The following is a 19,539-nucleotide window of genomic DNA, read 5'->3' as shown; positions in this document are numbered from 1 at the left end:
GTTTTTTGAATACATTTGTACATAAATACACTTGTATAGAAATGTTTAATTTAGTAAATAAGTTATTTCTTTACTTGGGTTAATTTGCTAAATTTGGTCTTTGTGTCACTAACAACCTCATTGTTTTTATGTTTCTCAGTCATTGCAATCTTTTGTCTGTTATGAGAATATAATACATAAGTAACAATAATTGTGTCTGGATTATTTTATAATTTGTGCTGGCTGGTGTAATAGTTGTATCATACTACTTCTGCAGTTTGTTACACTTGGATTACATTTACAAATCAGAAACAGAAAAAAAGACAATAATAAATATGTATACTAATAAAATATACCTGAAGCCTACTTTTTAATAACACACCCCCCCCCCTATACAATGTGTATGGGCATTCCAATCTGACCTTTCTGCCTTGCTGCCACTTTCCTCTCGTATGCTACCTCATTTGGCTCCAAATGAAAAAATCCAGTGTAAGTTTTACAGTGGATCTTTCAGTAACTTTACAAGACTATGAATATATTTATAATATGTCACAATATACAGTCATCAATATTTATTCACCCATATGTATTTCAGCACCTATGTAATACTGTATGTTGTATTGGGGTAGCCCAATGCTCCGTTGTGGTGTCAAATTTTTCTAGTGCACAATGCCCTATGATGCATTGCTCTATAATAGGTGCAATGTTCCTCAAAGGTATGTTTGGGTGCCATTAAAGTTCCACCAAAGGTCCACATTTCAAGATGGCAAACATGCAGGGTTATTATTGCCGAAGAGATGAGCAATGTCCTTTCTGTAAGTAAACATACTCATGTGTCTGTAATCTTTTCTAAACACCTTGCACATGCACAGCTCAGTGAAGTGTGCTGGGATATGGCAGGGTATACCAGTATTCCCTGGGGCTGTCTGGACATGATGAACTCCCACATTTATGCATGAGAGTAACATCATCCTGGGTCAAGATGGCTGGAGGAGTGAAGAAAAAAGGTATTCGTACCAGAGTGAGGACAGGTGGGTTAAAATCAACAAATGCTTTGCAGCACGCAACTGGTTGAAGCATTGGCCCTAATTTAATAAAGCTCTCCAAGGCTGGAGAGGATACACTTTCATCCGTGAAGCTGGTAATCCAGCAAACCTGGGATGAATTTTTTCAGTCATTTGCTATTTGTTAACAAATGTTTGAATCCTGGACCAGATCCATTCCAGGTTTCCAGCAAGGTGTATCCTGTCCAGCCTTGGAGAGCCTTAATAAATCAGACAGATTGTGTAAATCTGAGTGGTCAGGTTCATTTCCTTATACAGATCTGGTTCATTTCAGAATAGGAAATCATTGCTAACTTTTCTTCTCTGGTTATTCAACTGAATTTTAGGGTAAAGTGAACTGCAGGCATTCAGCTAAGAAAAAAAAAAAAACTACCAATTTTTGCGTGGGTTTCCTCTGGGTACTCTGGTTTTTTCTCACACTCCAAAAACGTGGTTAGGTTAATTGGCATCCCCCAAAATTGACCTTAGACTGTATTATGACATATGACTATGGTATGGACATTACATTGTAACTCCTTTGAGGGACAGCCAGTGATATGACTATGGACTTTGTAAAGTGCTGCATAATATGTTGGCGCTATATAAATAATGTATAATGGTAATAATAAATTATGTGATCTTTATTGATTTTGTTTAGATCCTTTCAAAGGCTATTGCAGACCTCCTTGTCTTGACTGACCTTTCTCATTGCTGTTTTTACCAGGAAATTAAGGGTCTGCATACACCTCTTTCTGGGAACAGGTATTGGTGTCACTGAGGTTAACAAGTGGGTGATATGACTCCACCCTCAACAATTTATTCCAAACAACTACGATGGTGCAATGATTACAGATGTAAAGAGGAAATGGGACCATGATGCAATAACTGTGGATATAAAGAGGAAATTTGATGGCAGTTTATGTTGCGCCATAGTGATAAGGATTTTTCCATGGTACAAAGTGGAATGACTTGGAACTGAATTAGTGTAATTTAAGTTCTAAAAATCTGCCAATGGATCCTTTAAATAATAATGAATTGTGGGGTATGTAATACAATATACCCACCTGTCTGATCACTCCCTTACAAAATTGCTAATCAAGCCAATCAAGATGGCCAAGGATCAAAACAAGGAAGATGGCCCCTTCGCCAGAACCGAGACTGGCAAATACACAAAGGGTTTAGTTCTGCCTTAAGCCCATCTAATACCCATTTGTGGTGCTTCAACTGATCAATAAAAGCTTTGCAGCACACAACTGGTTGAAGAATTGTCTAAATCTCAGTGGCCATGGTCAAATGGGTCCTACCATCCCTGTGCTTCTGAAGATAGTAGATGCTCAGCTTTTAACAAAAAATATTGTTCAGATCAAGAATAAAAAAAGTCAAAGGTTTTTATTTGCATAATTGTTCCAGGTTAGGATGGTCCAGTACTGAGATAGGATAAAAAAAACATCTTTTCAATAAGTATTTTCAGGGGGTATTTAAAGGGTTCTTTTTCTGGGAGTCTTATAACTTCATGAGTCTTTCCTCTTCTTCACCGGGTGCTCCTTTCTGCTGCACTAATTGGTACTCATGTATAAACCTAATAATGTTTAATGTAGTTTTACTCTGAGTCCCAGATGTAATGAACCTGAGGTTGTGTTATCATACAGCATGGGCTCAGAGGAATAAAATCAAATGACCAAAGGAGGAAATAAGCGATAAGCTGAAAGTGTGACAAAAGCTGACAATACACGTTCACAAAATTTAATAGGCATTGATGTAAAGCTGCCATACTTCCCGACTTTTGGAGATGGAAAAGAGAAGCACTTTTTAAAACAAAGTATGTAAATGTACAGTAAATCTCACCCTTGCAATGCAGTTATGCAAAAAATGCAAAGTGCTTTTTTGTAAACTAATTTTCCTTTATATAAGCCTTTAAATTAGTAAATAGAAAAACTTAAAGCAGACTCTCTACTATTTTACACCAAGGAACCCTTTTAGGTTTTGGAGAACTACTGTTAAAGTAAATTTTTGGGTCAATGAAAATTTCTAAATTGGTTTCTATTGGAAAGAACCCCTACAGTAGTGGTTAGAATACTATCTTTATAGACACCTAAAAACATCCATAGAATCATGCAGCTGGCTCTACCAAGTGTTGGCTCCACATTTCTGCAGGCATCATCAAATAGGAGGTTAATTCAAGGAACCCTGGTTCCTTGAATTGAGAATGGCTTGATTTAGAGGCTGGATGAAGGTTTAGTGCAAAATAACAGTTCTTAGTAGGAAAATAATTCATTTTTTTAGATGTGCTACTTCCCCCACCTCTTAGATGGTAAGCTCTTCGGGGCAGGGTCCTCTTCTCTTGTTTCACCGTCTGTATCTATCTGTCATTTGCAACCCCTACTTAATGGACATTGCTGTGTAATATGTTGACGCTATATAAATCCTGTTTAATAATAATAATACCATTCACCCAAAAATGGCGGCATCTAAGGAGGAAAGAGGGACAGTCCGTCCAAGTCAGGGACAGCTAAGAATTATTAGCTGTGCGCCTGGCAGAAGCATTCATATTGTTACCTGGGGTCACTGCCCCCACATTCCTACATGTCATCACTAGTAATTTTACTTTTCAGGCTGCAGCATTTGCACAGTTTGTCATCGGAAACTAAATGTAGTTTGTGTTATTTGTAGGAAGTGCCTGCTGTTTCCTTTTCCTAGATCCAGAAAGACTAAACTGATCCCTGAAATACAGAGATATTTCATCTGCTTCACCCCAGATCTGATGAAGGTAAGGCAGTTGTGCAGGATCAGAGGTTACTGAGTGCCTGATGACCTTTGATTGCAACACGTATTTTTGTGAATCGGTCAGATCCTGTGGCCTGGTGACAGATACTTGCGAGTAAGTTTATTTTTAGGCCCAGCTTATCTTCCTAAGAAATGACAAGCCAGTGTCATATGAAGTGAGCCCTTCCTTATTGAAAATTTTCTCTTTAAATCTGATCTTCAGGGAAAATGCTAGATGCACAAATTAAAGGGACCTATTTTACCTGCAAAAGAAATTGCATTTGTGTTAATACAGCTGAGAAAGGCAGCACACAATTTTTCGGGTCTTGTCCCTTCCCCAGCATGTGACTGGACAGTGAAGAGAAGCAGAAGACTGACAAGATCATCTTTTCCCCTGCTTTCTCCTATCACAATGTCTTTTGTTATCACAGTGGCTACTTTTGCCACCTCTTCCTCTTGCAATCTGAACTTTGCTGTATACAGTTTGCAGGAAACTGAAATAGGTCAAACTCTGCTACCTATACTTGAATAACATGTATATTTGGTATTGTATTAAAAAATACAAAACAGCATTAAATTTTGTCATTATTATTAATTATATAAATGTTATTATTTAATCTGCTTGGAGACTTTGAATACATATTTTTGTTTCCATTAGAAAGATTAACCCTTTGCTTGTAGCCACTTTATTTGGACATAGTAATATAGTAAGATAGAGGGAACATGGATAAGTGACTATAGAAAAGAGGAGGGGCTGTAAATGTTCTTTATGATTGGCCGTTGGTTAATTTATTATTAGAGAAAAATAAAAATAAAAATAGTTCCTCCTTCCTTACCACCCGCATAATTTTTTATTTTTTGCAATGATAGTGGGTTGCTTGTTATGATCTAAACGTTGGTTATATCAATTATTTTTAGATAAAGTTGTTGCCAAAACTTTTTCCACCAAAACCTCAGTCAAGATAAACAAAGATTATCAAACAGATTTAACAAAACTCTTTCATTAGTATACTTAGCAGGGCAAAAGGGAGCAAATAGGAGAAGTTCGCGGTTAGGGATTTTCCAGCAATCGTCTTGTCCTTGCGGTGATAACCCGCAGCTTCCCCTTCTTTTTGCAGTGTTGGTGGAAACAAGCATTCTTCCTCAGCTCTCCATAACCCCCCATACCTGATGAAATTCCCCCTAGGGCAATAGTGCATGATTATTGTTCTTCTTGAAGAGGACAGGGGGTTCTGGATGGAGAAGGAAGCAAGGGACAGCACTAAAGCATGGAGAGGGTAGACAGAATTTGGTCAATTAGCTTTCATTGGTGGAGTTTCACCTTAGGAAGAATAGCAAAGGCACCTTCGAGAGGTTGATGTCAGTGCAGGTAAATGTTGGCAAACATGTACACACATAAAAAAATACTTTATAGTTTAAGTAGGATAATCTACCCATTCCTCTATGTTCCTCAACTGAGAGTGGTTCATGGGGTCAGGTGTGGTGTTCTGTAGCATAGCCAAAATCAAAATTACTTTTTGAGTTGGGCATGGCTGAAGAGATGTGGTTTAATCATAGTAAGTGCATCAATCAAATTATATTTAGATTCACATAGGTCATTAGATTGTTTTTCTCTTCTATCTGGCACTCAAGTTGGCCCAAAACCTCAGTTAACTCTTTAAAAAGAGGCATATTTTACTAGGTATTATTTAGCATATTTGTTTCTTTGTTCCTACCCAGTTACCAGCCCTTCCTTGTACGAGCGCTAGATCCTGGGTACCACCTCCTAAAGTCCATCACTCTTTTTGGGGTAGGCTGGTGAACCCAGAGACTGGTGTCTTAGACTTTGCGCCCTGTACCTGTCCCGGCCAGGTGGGCTGGTGACACAGATGATCCACCACCCTGCCTGGGATTACCATGACACTGAGCTGTGCCAACAGACTTTCATTTGCTTCAGATGTTTACCTAATTTGGTTTTGTAATGCCTTCATGATCGGAATGTAGGTAAGAGGTCCAACTTTGGAAGACATACCCTGTATCCTATATTATTTTGCAAAAATGGTATCTGGTAGAACCATTACCAAAATGTTTATACACATCCATAAAAGTGATAACTCAGTATTACTGGATTAATACCCTGCATATTAGCAGAATACTAAATTCTTTGGAATGATGCATGATGCTGACTCATTTCCTCAGTTCTTTAGATATGTGCTGGGAAATACATATTTCAGAACATCCCAGCTAAGTGACTTTGATCCAGTGCTGACCATTCAAAGATACAAATTACTCACAACAAGTTTTACACTTTTATTTATATTATTATGATGGAAGTTCCAACATGTGATTGGAAGATCTCCAGTGGACCAGGAGTGTGACCAAGGGGCTTGGACCTGCTCCTATTGCAACTTTTAGGGACGAAGATAAGTTAGGACAAAGTGTGTAACAATGGATAAAAAACATATATCTAATATATAAAAAGGTTCCCAATACACTTTTTTATTAGCTGACAAATCCTAATTTTGAAATACTTAAGTTAAAGAATAACTGAACTTTGTCCAAAAAATGCAGTGAACGTCAGTGTTGCCAGTTGTCTCCATGCAGCTGATCTTTCCCCATCATTGACTTAACATGCCTTGTTCTGCACTGTGTATTGGTATGGAGGTGGTTTCCTGGCAGAGGCTTACTCATATCAGAGCCTAGTTCTATAGAATGCTATAGAACTTATACAGAAATTACCCTCTCCCTTCTGGCTATTACCACTGCAAAAGCCTGTGGGATTCTCTTGAGTATAATCGGTTACATCCCAGTACCCTCTGAGCAAGGCAAATAAAGTGAAACACGTCAGATGCTGAGACTCCAGATCCAGGATGAGAATACACGAGACCAAGATGACCCCTAAAAAAGAGTTAGGGGGTATACATCCATGTTGGACCTAACTTACATTGTTCAGGCATGTAGACATTGTCAAGATGACCTGATGAAGTTCAAACTTCTATAGTCATGAGAAAAAGAAAGTACATCCTCTTTCAATTCTAATTCTAATATCAGTACATAATAAAATAACATCTGGTTCATAGCAGAATTTAAGATTAGTTAAATACAACCTCAGATGACTAACACTATTTATTACACTTTGTCATTATTTATTTAACAAAGAATAAGTGGAAATGCAGAAGCAGTGTGTGAAAATTAGGTACACCCTTACTACTTCCATAAGGATTAAAGATTAAGTGTTAATTAAATTCTATACAAATAGCAAAAAATAAGCAGGAGACTTTTCAGGCAGATTACATTAAAAAGTATTCAATCAACTTTATGACAAATATACATTTAAGTGTATTTATATTATATACTTATTAAAATTCAGATACCTCCCAATGCGCATACCACATTGATTTTACAACGTCCTATTTGACATTGATCCTATTATAGGGTTATTCACATTTTTTTATTTTTCAGCTTTAGGTTTGCTCGATTTGCATAGTGGACTCAAGCCATTTTGTGCAGTTCTTTTCATCAGTAGTAAGATGTATTCCGAAAACTTTACTTCCTTAAGTTATGCAGAGTCAAACATCACATTAGTAGAGGAGAGTATATCCCTGAGGAGAATCTTCAATTTCTGCTATAGTAGTTACCAAGCCAATTGGAATAAACTGTAAAGGAAAGAAGGAAACTGGCTTTTTATGGAAAACTTGTACTGTTTAAAAAACTTACTTTATTCTAAACAAAATTAACAATAACAATAAACAAATTCTATGTATGGTACATGATGAGGCTTGTCATTGCACGTGAAATCATCTGGATAGTACACAATACATAAGTATTGGGCTTCTTAAACATTTTTAAATCATTCACACACACCTTACAATCTTGGTCATATATTCAATTTGAGGTTATAGTCTCAACCTCAACGCGTTTCGCATATTTGTTTCCTCATGCGAAATAGAGATCTATATTACCTGTAATATGATAAACATATTAAAATGTAATAAGTACAACCACAGTGTCAGAGAACAAAGATAATGATAATAAGAAAACTGAAAACTAGATCATAATGTAATTGAAAAACAGTCTATATAGTATATAGATATAACTGGTTTGACGTGCAATTATATTTAAAGGTGACCAAATGGATACATTTATTTGAACACTGTTACAGTTTAAAGAATATAAAAAAAGATTATCCAATTGTTGTTGAGCACTTATTTTTTGTTGGCTTATAATAATCGAATAAATTAATACGAATACACGAATAAAAAGGAATACACCAAGACCTTTATTCATTTATTAAAAGATAATGGCAGCATGACTCAGGTTTGAAAAGTTGCATCTAAACAAACCACAAGACTTTTGGAACAATGTATTTTGGATAGAGAAGACCATAGTGGAGATGTTTGGCCATGATGCAAAACGCTCTATTTGTTGAAAACCAAACACAGAATATAATTTTTTGCAGCTACAGGACCTGGGCATCGTGTAATCATTGAGTCCACCCTGAGCTTCTCAGTATATTAAAGTATTCTACAGTCAAATGTGGGGCCGCCTGTGCAACAGCTAAAGCCATATTGTACAGAGTGGGCCAAAATTACTCTAGAATGATGTAAGAGGCTGATATAATCCTACATGTCTAAGCCATTTTCCATATCTCCACTGATCAGTGAGGCACACCTCCAATTATTTTGGAGGGCATGTTATGGAACAAAGTATGCATGCAAAGGACACAACCATGCCACAGTGAAATATTATGCACAAATTGATCGGTTAGCTTCTTTCCTTTACCACTCCCTTCCCTTAAGCCATTTTCATAATTTCAGATTCTAGGGATGATGTCAAAAAGTTTTAAAGCAGTTAAAGAAATATATTTTGTTTAAAATATAAATATTTTATTCTGCTATGGTGTGATTTGAGGCTGAACATATGGATAATACTGCACAGTCTGGATGGTTTCAAGGCATAAGCGATATAAGCAAGCAGCTATAGTGCAGCAGTCAGCAGGAACATCGCTGCTTCTGTCCTGATGATGATGCTTTTGGGATGAGGTTAGAGAACATCTTTCATCCTTTGTATCTGATCCATGGTGCCCCAACCAATGAATAGTCAGGCAAGCCAATAATCGATATTTGGGTATGTCACTTGGCCCCTTCTTCTTCCCTCTGCAGCATGGCTAATCTTCAATCCAGCAAGGTCTGCAACATCAGCTTTGGAAAAGAGAGAGGAAGAGCTGAAGTGTCCCATGTAGGAGTCCTTCCTTCTGATTTGCACCAACAACCTATGCCTACAGCAACCTGATACACACTCCAGACATAGAATTCCTCTATAATCAGTGTGCTTCAGGTGTTCCCTGGAGAAGGACAGATCAGTCTGTACAGCACCCTAGGAGGGGGTTTGCAAAAAGTGACCTGCTTCGAGACAGGGTTGGGGGCAGCAAAATGGCCAAAAGGTGAAATAATAATAATTATTATTATTATTAAACAGGATTTATATAGCGCCAACATATTACGCAGCGTTGTACATTAAATAGGGGTTGCAAATGACAGACTAATACAGACAGTGATACAGGAGGAGAGGACCCTGCCCCGAAGAGCTTACAATCTAGTAGGTGGGGGAATTTCACACACAATAGGATGGGAGATATGTAGTGAAATAAGGGAAGGCATTGCTTGGCTCTGTTTATTATCCAGAAATGGGGAATAAACAGTCACTTTAGAGGATTTAAGACATGAAAATACCTTCTATTTAAAAAAAGGCTCACTATATCCTTTCTGGCTAGATTTTTTTGTTGCTTCCAAAGCCCATTTTCACTGCATGGCACTGATGATGGTCAACAAGCTATATGCAATTTGGAATCATTCTTTTTTAATATTATACTGTATCTGTGCAGGAGGTTTAGATGTGTAGAGGCATAAAGGAAGATAAAATGGGTCTAACCTTTATCCTAAATAAAGGAATGTTTCCCCTTTTTCAGGACTTGCAGATGTTTCTGTTTATGCCTTCCTTCTGGGTCAGTATTTTACATAGTGGGGTAGTAGCAGAAAAGAATGAGGACCTACCGCTCATTTCAACATATAGAGCAAGAAGAATTGTCACATGGTAGAATGGTATAAATCCTGGATTCCTGCATGGGAAACATAGCATGGCCTTGATCGTGGAAATAGCAAGACCACATTACTTCCAGAAGCAGAACCAGGCTACCTACACATACTCATACCCACAGTGGCAGATTTTCTTGTCTTAGAAAGGGCTCCAGACTCACAGACTGCCATTCTGTCCTCACATTGCCTATAAGTTTTTGTTGCATCAGTGTATTATTGAAAACCACTACTATTGAACCTCCTTCTGAACTTCCATTACTAAGAACTTGTCTTTTCTTTTTGTATCTTTTTATCTTTTTGGTTTTAATCCCAAGATACTGAACCAGATACTAATTTTGGTTGTGTCCGTATGGTAATCGATCTGTAAAGGTTATCCCTCATTTTGATGTTTGGTGTGAAAAGCTTGGTATTGTAATACTAAGATTCTATATAGACAGAGGTGAAGGTCATAAGACCTGTCCTCTAAGATTTGTAATTGAAAAGGAACTGTAATACAGAAATAAACATTTTAGCCAAAGGACTGATCAGGCACCTCTAGAGAAACATTTATACAAATAGTTAGGCTTATCCACAAAATGTTGCGATCTGTTGGTGCCTTATTTTACCCTTACATCATAGGAACTGCCCCATTGGCATTTGTTTCATTCTATTTCCCATTGTGTGGATAATAAAAGACAAGCATGAACTGTGGCATGGGCCATATAGACTGTGGCCTAGAGTGACAGGTTATGGATTTTCATGACATAACACATTTTGTGCAGAACCAAACTGCTAGCAAAGTAGTTTCCTACCTTTATAACAGTCATTTTTGCATGTACAATGGGTACACATCTTTTTTTTTCTCCTCTCTTTCCACAAGCATGTCATGCCTGCAGCAGAAACAGCCTTCAAAAGGGTGCTAAGGGTCCATCAAAATTTGCACCACTGTTGGTTTTCAACAGCATTAGATAGCTGGCCAAAGGTGCTAGACATTCATTCAGATGGATTATCAAAGCTTTCCAAGGCTAATTTGGATTAATCTGGGTGATCCAGCAAACCTGGAATGGATCTGGTCCAGGATTTAAACATTTGCCAAATAATATTAAATAATTTTAAGAAATTCATTCTTGGTTTGGTGGATCACCAATGTTCACCCATGCTAGTCTACCTTTACCAGTCTAGGAGATCTCTAATATATCATACCCAATGATCTTAATGAAACAACCACATTGACACCTTAACTTGCTTCTGCAAAACATATTTTTGAAGCCATAGACATCCTCTTTTTTAAATGTAATCTGATTCTGAAGAAATTGAGAAATACTTCCCAAAAATCACATGGAGAACCAGTCAGAACCTAGAGTACTCTTATCCAGTGGACACCTACCTCTTTGACAAAACCAGTTACATCTGATAATAGAAAAAAGCTTATGGCAGCAAATAAAAAGTAGGAGTTACTGTCTGCCTTGGGGCCCCATGTGACAGGATATTCTTGACTCATTTAGAAGCCACAACTTTCACTGTGTTCTTCACAGTTTTGCAAAAGTTAAATAACTGAACTGGAACTCCAGCAAGTTTCAATGATACTTCATTTGGTGCAGGGTTTAGCACTGTTTCCTTAAGACCTGGGAAGAGCAATGATATGTCTATAATGACTAATTCCATTCTACTTTTACTGCTTTATGTAATCCGGCCGGCACTTCAGCTGGGTAAGTTATTAGTGAGTTGTGTGTTGTGTGTTTCTTCATAAATAGAACAAGCAGAGACATTGGAATTTCTATTTTCCATCTAAGATTACCTAACTCTATTTGCCATCTAGGATTCCAAGAATTTTTTTCAGTATTAGAAAATAATAATACACAAATATTTTTTCTTCTTGTTTTAAAATCTTAAAATTAACCTCTTTATTTGGTAAAAACACAACTTCTATGCCTAGGCGTTAATGAAAAACCTGTTAAAAAATAGAACGGGGCTGCCATATTCTTCTTTTTTGTTTATAACAAGTTGCAGGGCTGTTGTCATCCTTATACTTGCTTCACTATTGCCCATAAAACTCAAATTATTTAAAATCAATTGGCATCTCCCCCCATACTGATATATATAAATATAAGTGTAGTTGCACAATAAGACTACCAACTATAGAGTTAGCTTAAGAAATAGATTTTTGAAATGATTACAGACCTCTGTGTTATCTGGCTCTATAGCTGCAATGTGTAACCCGTGGTTTGTAAACACCAATTACTTTTATGAATTGTTATGGTTTTAAGATAATCAGATATGCCATGTTAAATGAACACTGAAGTCTAGTTCTAACATTATTTCTTGATACATTTATACATATAAATACAGTTATATTGTTTAAAAAACAGGCCAAAAAATGTTTTCTATGTTTTAGAACATTGGTATTTTGATGTAATTTGCTACCCTATGTTGCATCAATTTTTTAGGCTTGCTAAATCACCAATGTTCACACACCACGGTCTCGTTAAGACCTAATGCAATTCTCTGGTATAATTTTTTTACCCCCATATACACTGTTGTGGACTGCTAAGGGTAGAAAGGCCAGATGAGTGAGAACCCAAAAGGGGTGAGAGATGTAGAAACAGGATCTGGCCAATTTGATAAGTCAGTGGTCTGATGGTGATGGCATGGTACTCGATGAAGAATAGCTGGGGTCAGAACCAAGCCAGTGTGAGCCCATGAGCCATACTAGAACTGTAGACATAGCAGATACTTTAAGATTGATACCATGAGGGCCTCCTAACAAAGTTACAAAATGAGTAGACAAGTTGGTAACCTGGCTGAGATAACAGTAAAAGAAGAAAAGTAAACAGGACCAATTGATCGAGAAACAAAGGATCAAGTCCTTGAAATTAGGAATTCAGAATTTGACCCTGATTTAAGAACTTCAGCTAAAAGATCAGGTACATAGCAAAATGGTCTGGCAGTACTTAGAAAGAGGCTTAACGTGAATGCAGGTTCATGATTAGAAAAAAACTTCTAGACCTTGCTAGGTACCTGTGCTGAGAAGAGACATCTTCCGAAGTGATACAATCAGAAATCCAATTTCAAAGTCGATCAGAATCTGATTGCACCATCTGTTGCTTTTAAGTTACAATTAAGACAATAGAAGAAGTCCTAGAAAGACTTCATTTTTAAAATAAAAATTTAAAAATTCAGAATGGAATTTGCTAAATTGCAAGTCACAATGCTACTAGGAGAATGTCCTTTAGATGAGTGAGACAAAATTGGAATGTTTTTGGAAAGTCACAGCTCTATGTCCACTGATAAAAAAATGAAAATTTCAATGCCGAGAACACTATACCTACTGTAAAACATGGAGGAGGCTTAGTTGAGTTGCTTTGCAACGGGGTGCCATCTGTAGGTGTAGAGAATAATAAAATCTCAAGACATTCTGGAGTAAAATGTACTGCTAAAGAGTCAGAAAACCCCAAGTCATGGTTCCTCCATCAAAATAATGACCCAAAACACGACTCTTTTACAAGAAATATCGGCCTTCCATTATACTTTTGGCTGCTTACATCTCCACCTCTATCTGATTAAAACGAACCTGTACAAATGTTAACATTTATAACCAACTAACACATACAAAGTAATCATGAATATACTGTCATCTATAGTAGAAGATAGTATTGTGATTTCTATGTACAGCCCTGAACAAACTTCTTCTTGACAATCTAAAATCTTATTTTTCAGAATCCGATTCATTTTTAATCTACAATGAAAATCACAAGAAATGTTTACAAGCTCAGCAAAATACCATCAAGGTCGCTGATTGTAAGCCAGACAATAACGCACAGAACTTTCGCTGGATCTCTAAACACCAGTTGATAAATGTGGAAGTTGCCACGTGCCTGGGTGTTTCCTCCAAAGCTGAAAAGAGTTTGGTCAGTTTGTCTTCATGTGATGGTGCTAGCGAGCTCCAGAAATGGGAGTGTAAAAATGACACTTTGTTCGGGATCCAGGGGATAGAATTTTACTTAAGCTATGAGAACACTAAAGTGATCCTTCATAAAGAAACGGGAGGCTGGAGCCAATGGAAAATCTATGGAACGCCTGATGATTTGTGTGTTAAGGCCTATGAAGGTAAGGTGTCCATATGATTTTACCTCTAGTTTATTGATGGTATTTCTCATTTATTTAGATTTCATTGCAGTGTAGAAACAAACTTCTAATCTGTTGTTGAATGTCATACTTTGAAACCCATAGAATTACTAACTCCATTAATAACTTGCAGTTTTAAATTTTTGTGTTTATTTGTATGTATTGTTTTGTGTATAAATAACTGTGACTGTGTTCATTTAGTTCCAAAGAGCCTGCACCTGATGGTGGCACTTTTCTATAGAAAAAGTTGCTTGTGAGTTGAATGTGCAGGGGCTAGAACATGGTAGCAGAGAAAGAAGGGCCATATTTCTGAAAAAAGTGCTGGATAAGAGCAAGCAGAGTCCTAAATAAAAAAAGTTGGTGCAAAAGGTGCAAAAACAGAAGGCATATAAGTTTTGAAAGTCCAAATCATGGTCACAACATACGAGATAAGATAGATACGACCAAAAGCAAAGACATTGGGCCAGATTTAATAAAGCTCTCCAAGGCTGGAGACAATGCACTTTCATCAGTGAAGCTGGGTGATCCAGCAAACCTCAGTACTCTTGTATTCTTCACTATGAGAATGCATGTACTTTTTGAGATCTTTGAAACAGGACTATACCTAAAACCTAAAAAATTGAGACCCGGCGGGCCCTTTTTTGCAAAAAAGACAGGCAATTTCCCTTTCCCTTTGCAGTAATAAAAAACGTACTTGCCTGATTTCAATTTTTCAAATACACTCACCTGTTCCGATTCTATTGTGGGCACCTCCATCTCCTTCTTTTGTGTTCCTTTCTTTTCTTTCATGTGTCTTGATCTTCAGCCATCTTGATTGTCCAGGCAGAAATATGTTTTATTGCAGAAGGCTCATTGCCTCTCTTTTTCTGCAAAAGAGACCTTTCAGATTGCTGATTTTTGCAGCAAACCTTAAATTCTGCTTTAACATAGGAAAGCTTTATTAGGAAGGCCTAAGCTCTTGAAAGCTCTTCAAGCCTGTAGGGGATATACTTTCATCAGTGAAGCTGGGTGATTTAGCAAGCCTGGAATCGATTTCTTCAAAGTCATTTGCGATTTGCTAGCAAGTGTTTTGAATCCTGCAACAGATCTATTCCAGGTTTGCTGAATCAGCCAGCTTCATTGATGAAAGTGTATTCTCTTCAGCCTTGCAGAGCTTTAATAAATGAAGGAAGCCAGGATCTAGTAAATGGGACGCAACTAGGTGCACCAATGCACTGGCATCTTCTAGTACTCACACTAGGGCTTGTGGAGGCTGAATCAACATATAGGAGAGGTGTTGAGGATTAATAATGCACAGGGTTGCTTCATCATTTGTTGTCAGGTGTGCTATATTGTCTGTAGAGTTCCTGGGACTCCAACTTTAAACTCAGTAACACAATAATCCAAATACCTAGGTTTGATCATAGGCAGCATTCTGACACTCCCCAAGGTTTTGTAACACCCTGGCACAATGACATGAAGTAATGGTAAATCCAGTAGAGTCACAGATGCCAAAATGTGTCCACACATTCCCACACATTGTGTTCCCACTTTGCTCTAATTTGGAAAGTTTTTCCTCTCTATTGGGGCTCCTTCTCTTCCTCATGCATCCTTATTTTTGCTTCAGAATCTATGCTGTCACCTTTATTGTTTTACACCTTTATTATGCTCCCCAGCTTCATGCTTGGCCACCAATCCACTGCTTCACACTGGCACGTTTTGCCCATGCTCCTTGCTGGAGACTGTTAGTCTCATTCTTACTGTTCTATTCTTCCACTGTCTTGTTTCTTCCCAGACAGAGCTCTAGAAACACTTTTTTGGGGTCTGAACTTAACAGCGGGGGCTTTTCAAAAAAGAGTGGTCCATGACCTAACCAAATACATGATAACACTGCATGTTTGATCTACAGACTGATGTCTACTCATTCTTTGCTTGGTCTCTCCTGTTGCCCATTGTCACCTATGACTATTTAATATGAGCTTACCATTATCATATTTCTGCTCTGTTTTATTAAATGTCCAAGGGTTTGTTTCTCATGAACATTCCTTGAATTTATTAAGAATAATATGTCCGTATAATTTTCTTTATGTGGTAACTCTTTTTCTATCTTTCCACAGAAATATATACCATAGATGGAAATGGCAATGGTCAGCCCTGTGTATTCCCATTCAAGTTTAGTTCTAAATGGTATGCAGACTGTACTGCTGTAGGGACAAAATAAGGGGATCTTTGGTGTGCCACAACATCGGACTACACCAAGGATGAGTTGTGGGGTTACTGTCCAGTTAAAAGTAAGTATTGTCAATGATTTTCCCTGTGCACAATTGGTTTAGCAGACACCAAACAATTTTCTTTGTTAAAGAATATATATATATAGAAAATTTTTACCCATATGCATGGAATCTTTATCTATATTTTGTGAAGTTACCCATTACCCCTAGTCACCAATGACATTGATTTTAAGGCTAGTTGTAATGAAGAAAGATTCAGCAAATTCATGCAGTGCAGTGCAAAAAAAAAAAGTTAAATTCTTGCAGAAAAAATATAAATTTGCCCCACACGGACAAGAAGACAAGCTCCCAAGAAAACAGCTAAATATATATACAAACTGCCTTATTTGCAGCAGGATTTGTAGTGTTTTGGATTTGAATGAAAGAGCAGCCAGAAGTGTGATATTAATTTCTCTGTTGACATAAAGCAGTATGGTGGTGCCACCTCCCCACCCAGAGAATGATGATAGAAGAGCACATGTGCCTGTAGCAGAGCCTGATTGGCTTGTAGTTCTTTTTGTTTCTCTCCTAGTCCTATGCAAGGGATGAAAGGGTAATATCCAGACAGATTTAGGTACTTGTTGTAGTTGTGTGTAAAATATATTGAAATATTTTTAAAGCAACAACCAGCTACAATAAACTGTGTATTTTCTCTCATGCATAAAGTTCAGATATAGGATAGCTTCCCTTTATTTGGCTAACACAGTTTTTCAACCGGGGTTCCTCTAGAGGTTGGTAAGGGTTCCTTGAGCAATTAACAGTTTGTGACTCTCAGGAAAGTTTAACTGACACCAATGGTCTTTTTGGCTATCTGTAAGGGTGGCATTCTTCCCAATGGCCAGCAAGGTAGGGGACATTATTTCTACAGACCACCATGCTAATATTCTGTAATCTGTGGATATAGTAATTATAGCAGGGGTTCCCTGAAGACCTGAATGTTATTTCAAGGCGTTCCCCAATGTTAAAAATGTTGAAAAACTGGGTTAGCATTCCCTATGCATTTACATGTACTGCAATTGTCTATAATAGGACCTTGACACAAGTCAATACATTGGAAATTTGACTTTTTCACCCAACATACATTACTAGCATATAAACTAGCACCACAAAAAGACCACATTGGAGATCAAGATTCTGTACAAGCATAAAAGAATTAAACAAGAGGTCAATGCATTTTTCAAAATTGATTTTAAAGTTGCCCTGGGTTTTAATTAAATTTAGTCAAAAAGTTACTGTAACACAATTATTGTTGCAGAATAGATAATAAGATCATTACAGATTAATGTTCTTATGGTGATGTACCTGTATGGAGTTATGGGATGATAGTAGGATGATGATCTTCAATGAAATCTTTTCTCTTTTCAGCTACAAAAGAGAGTTGGTGGAAAACGGATTCCATAACTGGCTTTAAGTATCAGGTCAATGGAAAGTCAGCCCTGACTTGGTACCAAGCACGGAGGAGCTGTCATCAACAGGATGCCGAGTTAATAAGTATAACTGAGCTACACGAGCAAACCTATATTTCAGGTAAGGGACTAAAAAAAGGGAAGGAAGAGCATCAATCAATAACACAGCACAAATCTCTACTAAATTGTATAGTTAACAACAATGTGATACAACTGTGTCAATCCAAGACACAACGGTCTCCAATGGGTCATAAAAAAAAAGTATTAAATGGTATGTAAACCCTAGCAATACATGTCTCTTTACTAGTTCCTTATATATATGTATATATATATATTTATATATATATATACAACTGATTTTTGTTTTGTTTTGATTTATGTGTTTGAAAAGCATACATATGAAAAGTACATATAATACACCTATGTTCTAGGGTAACAATTCTGCTCCTCTATAGAGAGAATAACACTAGAACCTTTTTACTTTCATACCTTTCTCTTTCCAAAAAAAAAATATTTTTCCTGCATACATTCCCTTTCCTTCCAAACTCTTCTCTTCCAAAACATTTCCTTTCCAAACCCTTCGGAACCCAAACTTCTCCATAGTTAGCAGATTTTTATGGTTTTCTAGCTTTAAAATCAATATTATTGTTATGTAGGCCATCAGCCTGAAAGGTACTTCAGCACAATCCAACAGTCCTTGGGCTAGTCTATTGACCAGCTACACCTTACATATGTATAAAGAGAGGACCAGCCTATCCACTCAAATTAGTCAGCCTATGGTGTCTGGGGAGAACCAATATTAGAAAACTACGGTACATTTAAACCCATCCAAGATTATCCAAGAATATCATCTCATGACTGTGGGATGCTTAACTGAAAATTACAATAGTTCCAGTCAACAAATATTAATGATGAATATACATGTATTTTTTTGGTATTTCATTTATAAATATTGTTGGCATATAGCTATAGGTGTACCAGACTTCTCTTGTATGTTTGTATATAAGCTAACATGCTCCTTACACATTTAGTTTAATGATGGTTTCATCTGTTTTATATTTTTTATTCTAATATTTTTTTTCTATTTTGAATAGGATTAACCAATTCTGATAAAACAGCCTTATGGATGGGGCTTAATAATTTGGAATTTAATGCAGGCTGGAAGTGGAATGATGGAAATCCATTCCGATACCTCAACTGGCTTCCAGGTACGTTGGTAATTTGTGCATGTTATTACAAGTAAGTTATTTATTTTTTAGAGATCTGTCTATTTAAACTTAATAAATTATCAATTGCACTATGAATATGTCACCCAGTGAGAATGTGATGGGGGTTTGATGTATTTTTTACAATTCAAGTTATTATCCAAACATGACAAAATTCTTGGCTTCGCATATAAGACATAATAGCAAATAATGTAGTTTGCAAAAGTGGTGTTGAAAAAGTGGTGTTGAAGGTCACATTGGATGTTCTCTCTGTTTGTCTGCTTTCTGCATCTTCTCATTTATGTTCATGTGTATGAATACATGCTTTATTACTTTCATGTAGACATGTTAGAAGCTGGTCCTGATTTATATTGCCTAGTATTGAATAAGTCTGGTATATGGCATAACATTTATTTTTGTATTTTGTCTCAAAGTTCCACTTATTTGAATTTTAACCTGTATATCTAGTTTTATTGTTTTAAATGTTTCTAAACTAAACACCTGTTCCTTTAGGAAACCCATCAGAAGAACATGGGAAGAATTGTGTGTCATTGGAGCCACAGCAAAATGCAATGTGGGAAAACAAGGAGTGCTCCCAAAAACTTGGATATGTTTGTAAAAAGGGCAATGTCACCTCTTACGTCTCTCCATCTGGTAGGAAATAAATTATTGATGTTAGGACCTTCTTGCTAGCTCTTTTATGGTAAATGGTAAAT

At 36.9% G+C, this 19,539-nt stretch overlaps 1 protein-coding gene across 1 annotated transcript in view; it reads left to right on the top strand.

Moving 5' to 3' along the window:
* Positions 1 to 11,170: 11,170 nt before the first annotated feature.
* The window catches only part of LOC140332117 (macrophage mannose receptor 1-like), a 43,192-nt gene continuing 34,823 nt past the window's right edge, over positions 11,171 to 19,539 (top strand). The window contains 6 exon segments of the mRNA XM_072413412.1: positions 11,171 to 11,547; positions 13,556 to 13,945; positions 16,060 to 16,233; positions 17,578 to 17,739; positions 18,713 to 18,826; positions 19,337 to 19,477. Coding sequence (XP_072269513.1) covers positions 11,481 to 11,547; positions 13,556 to 13,945; positions 16,060 to 16,233; positions 17,578 to 17,739; positions 18,713 to 18,826; positions 19,337 to 19,477 — 1,048 coding nt within the window. The 5' untranslated portion in view covers positions 11,171 to 11,480.

The sequence above is a fragment of the Pyxicephalus adspersus genome, chromosome 5, assembly GCF_032062135.1.
Source record: "Pyxicephalus adspersus chromosome 5, UCB_Pads_2.0, whole genome shotgun sequence".
NCBI classification, from domain to species: domain Eukaryota; kingdom Metazoa; phylum Chordata; class Amphibia; order Anura; family Pyxicephalidae; genus Pyxicephalus; species Pyxicephalus adspersus.
Note: the sequence above shows the minus strand (reverse complement) of the source record. Positions and strands in the feature narration are given on the sequence as shown.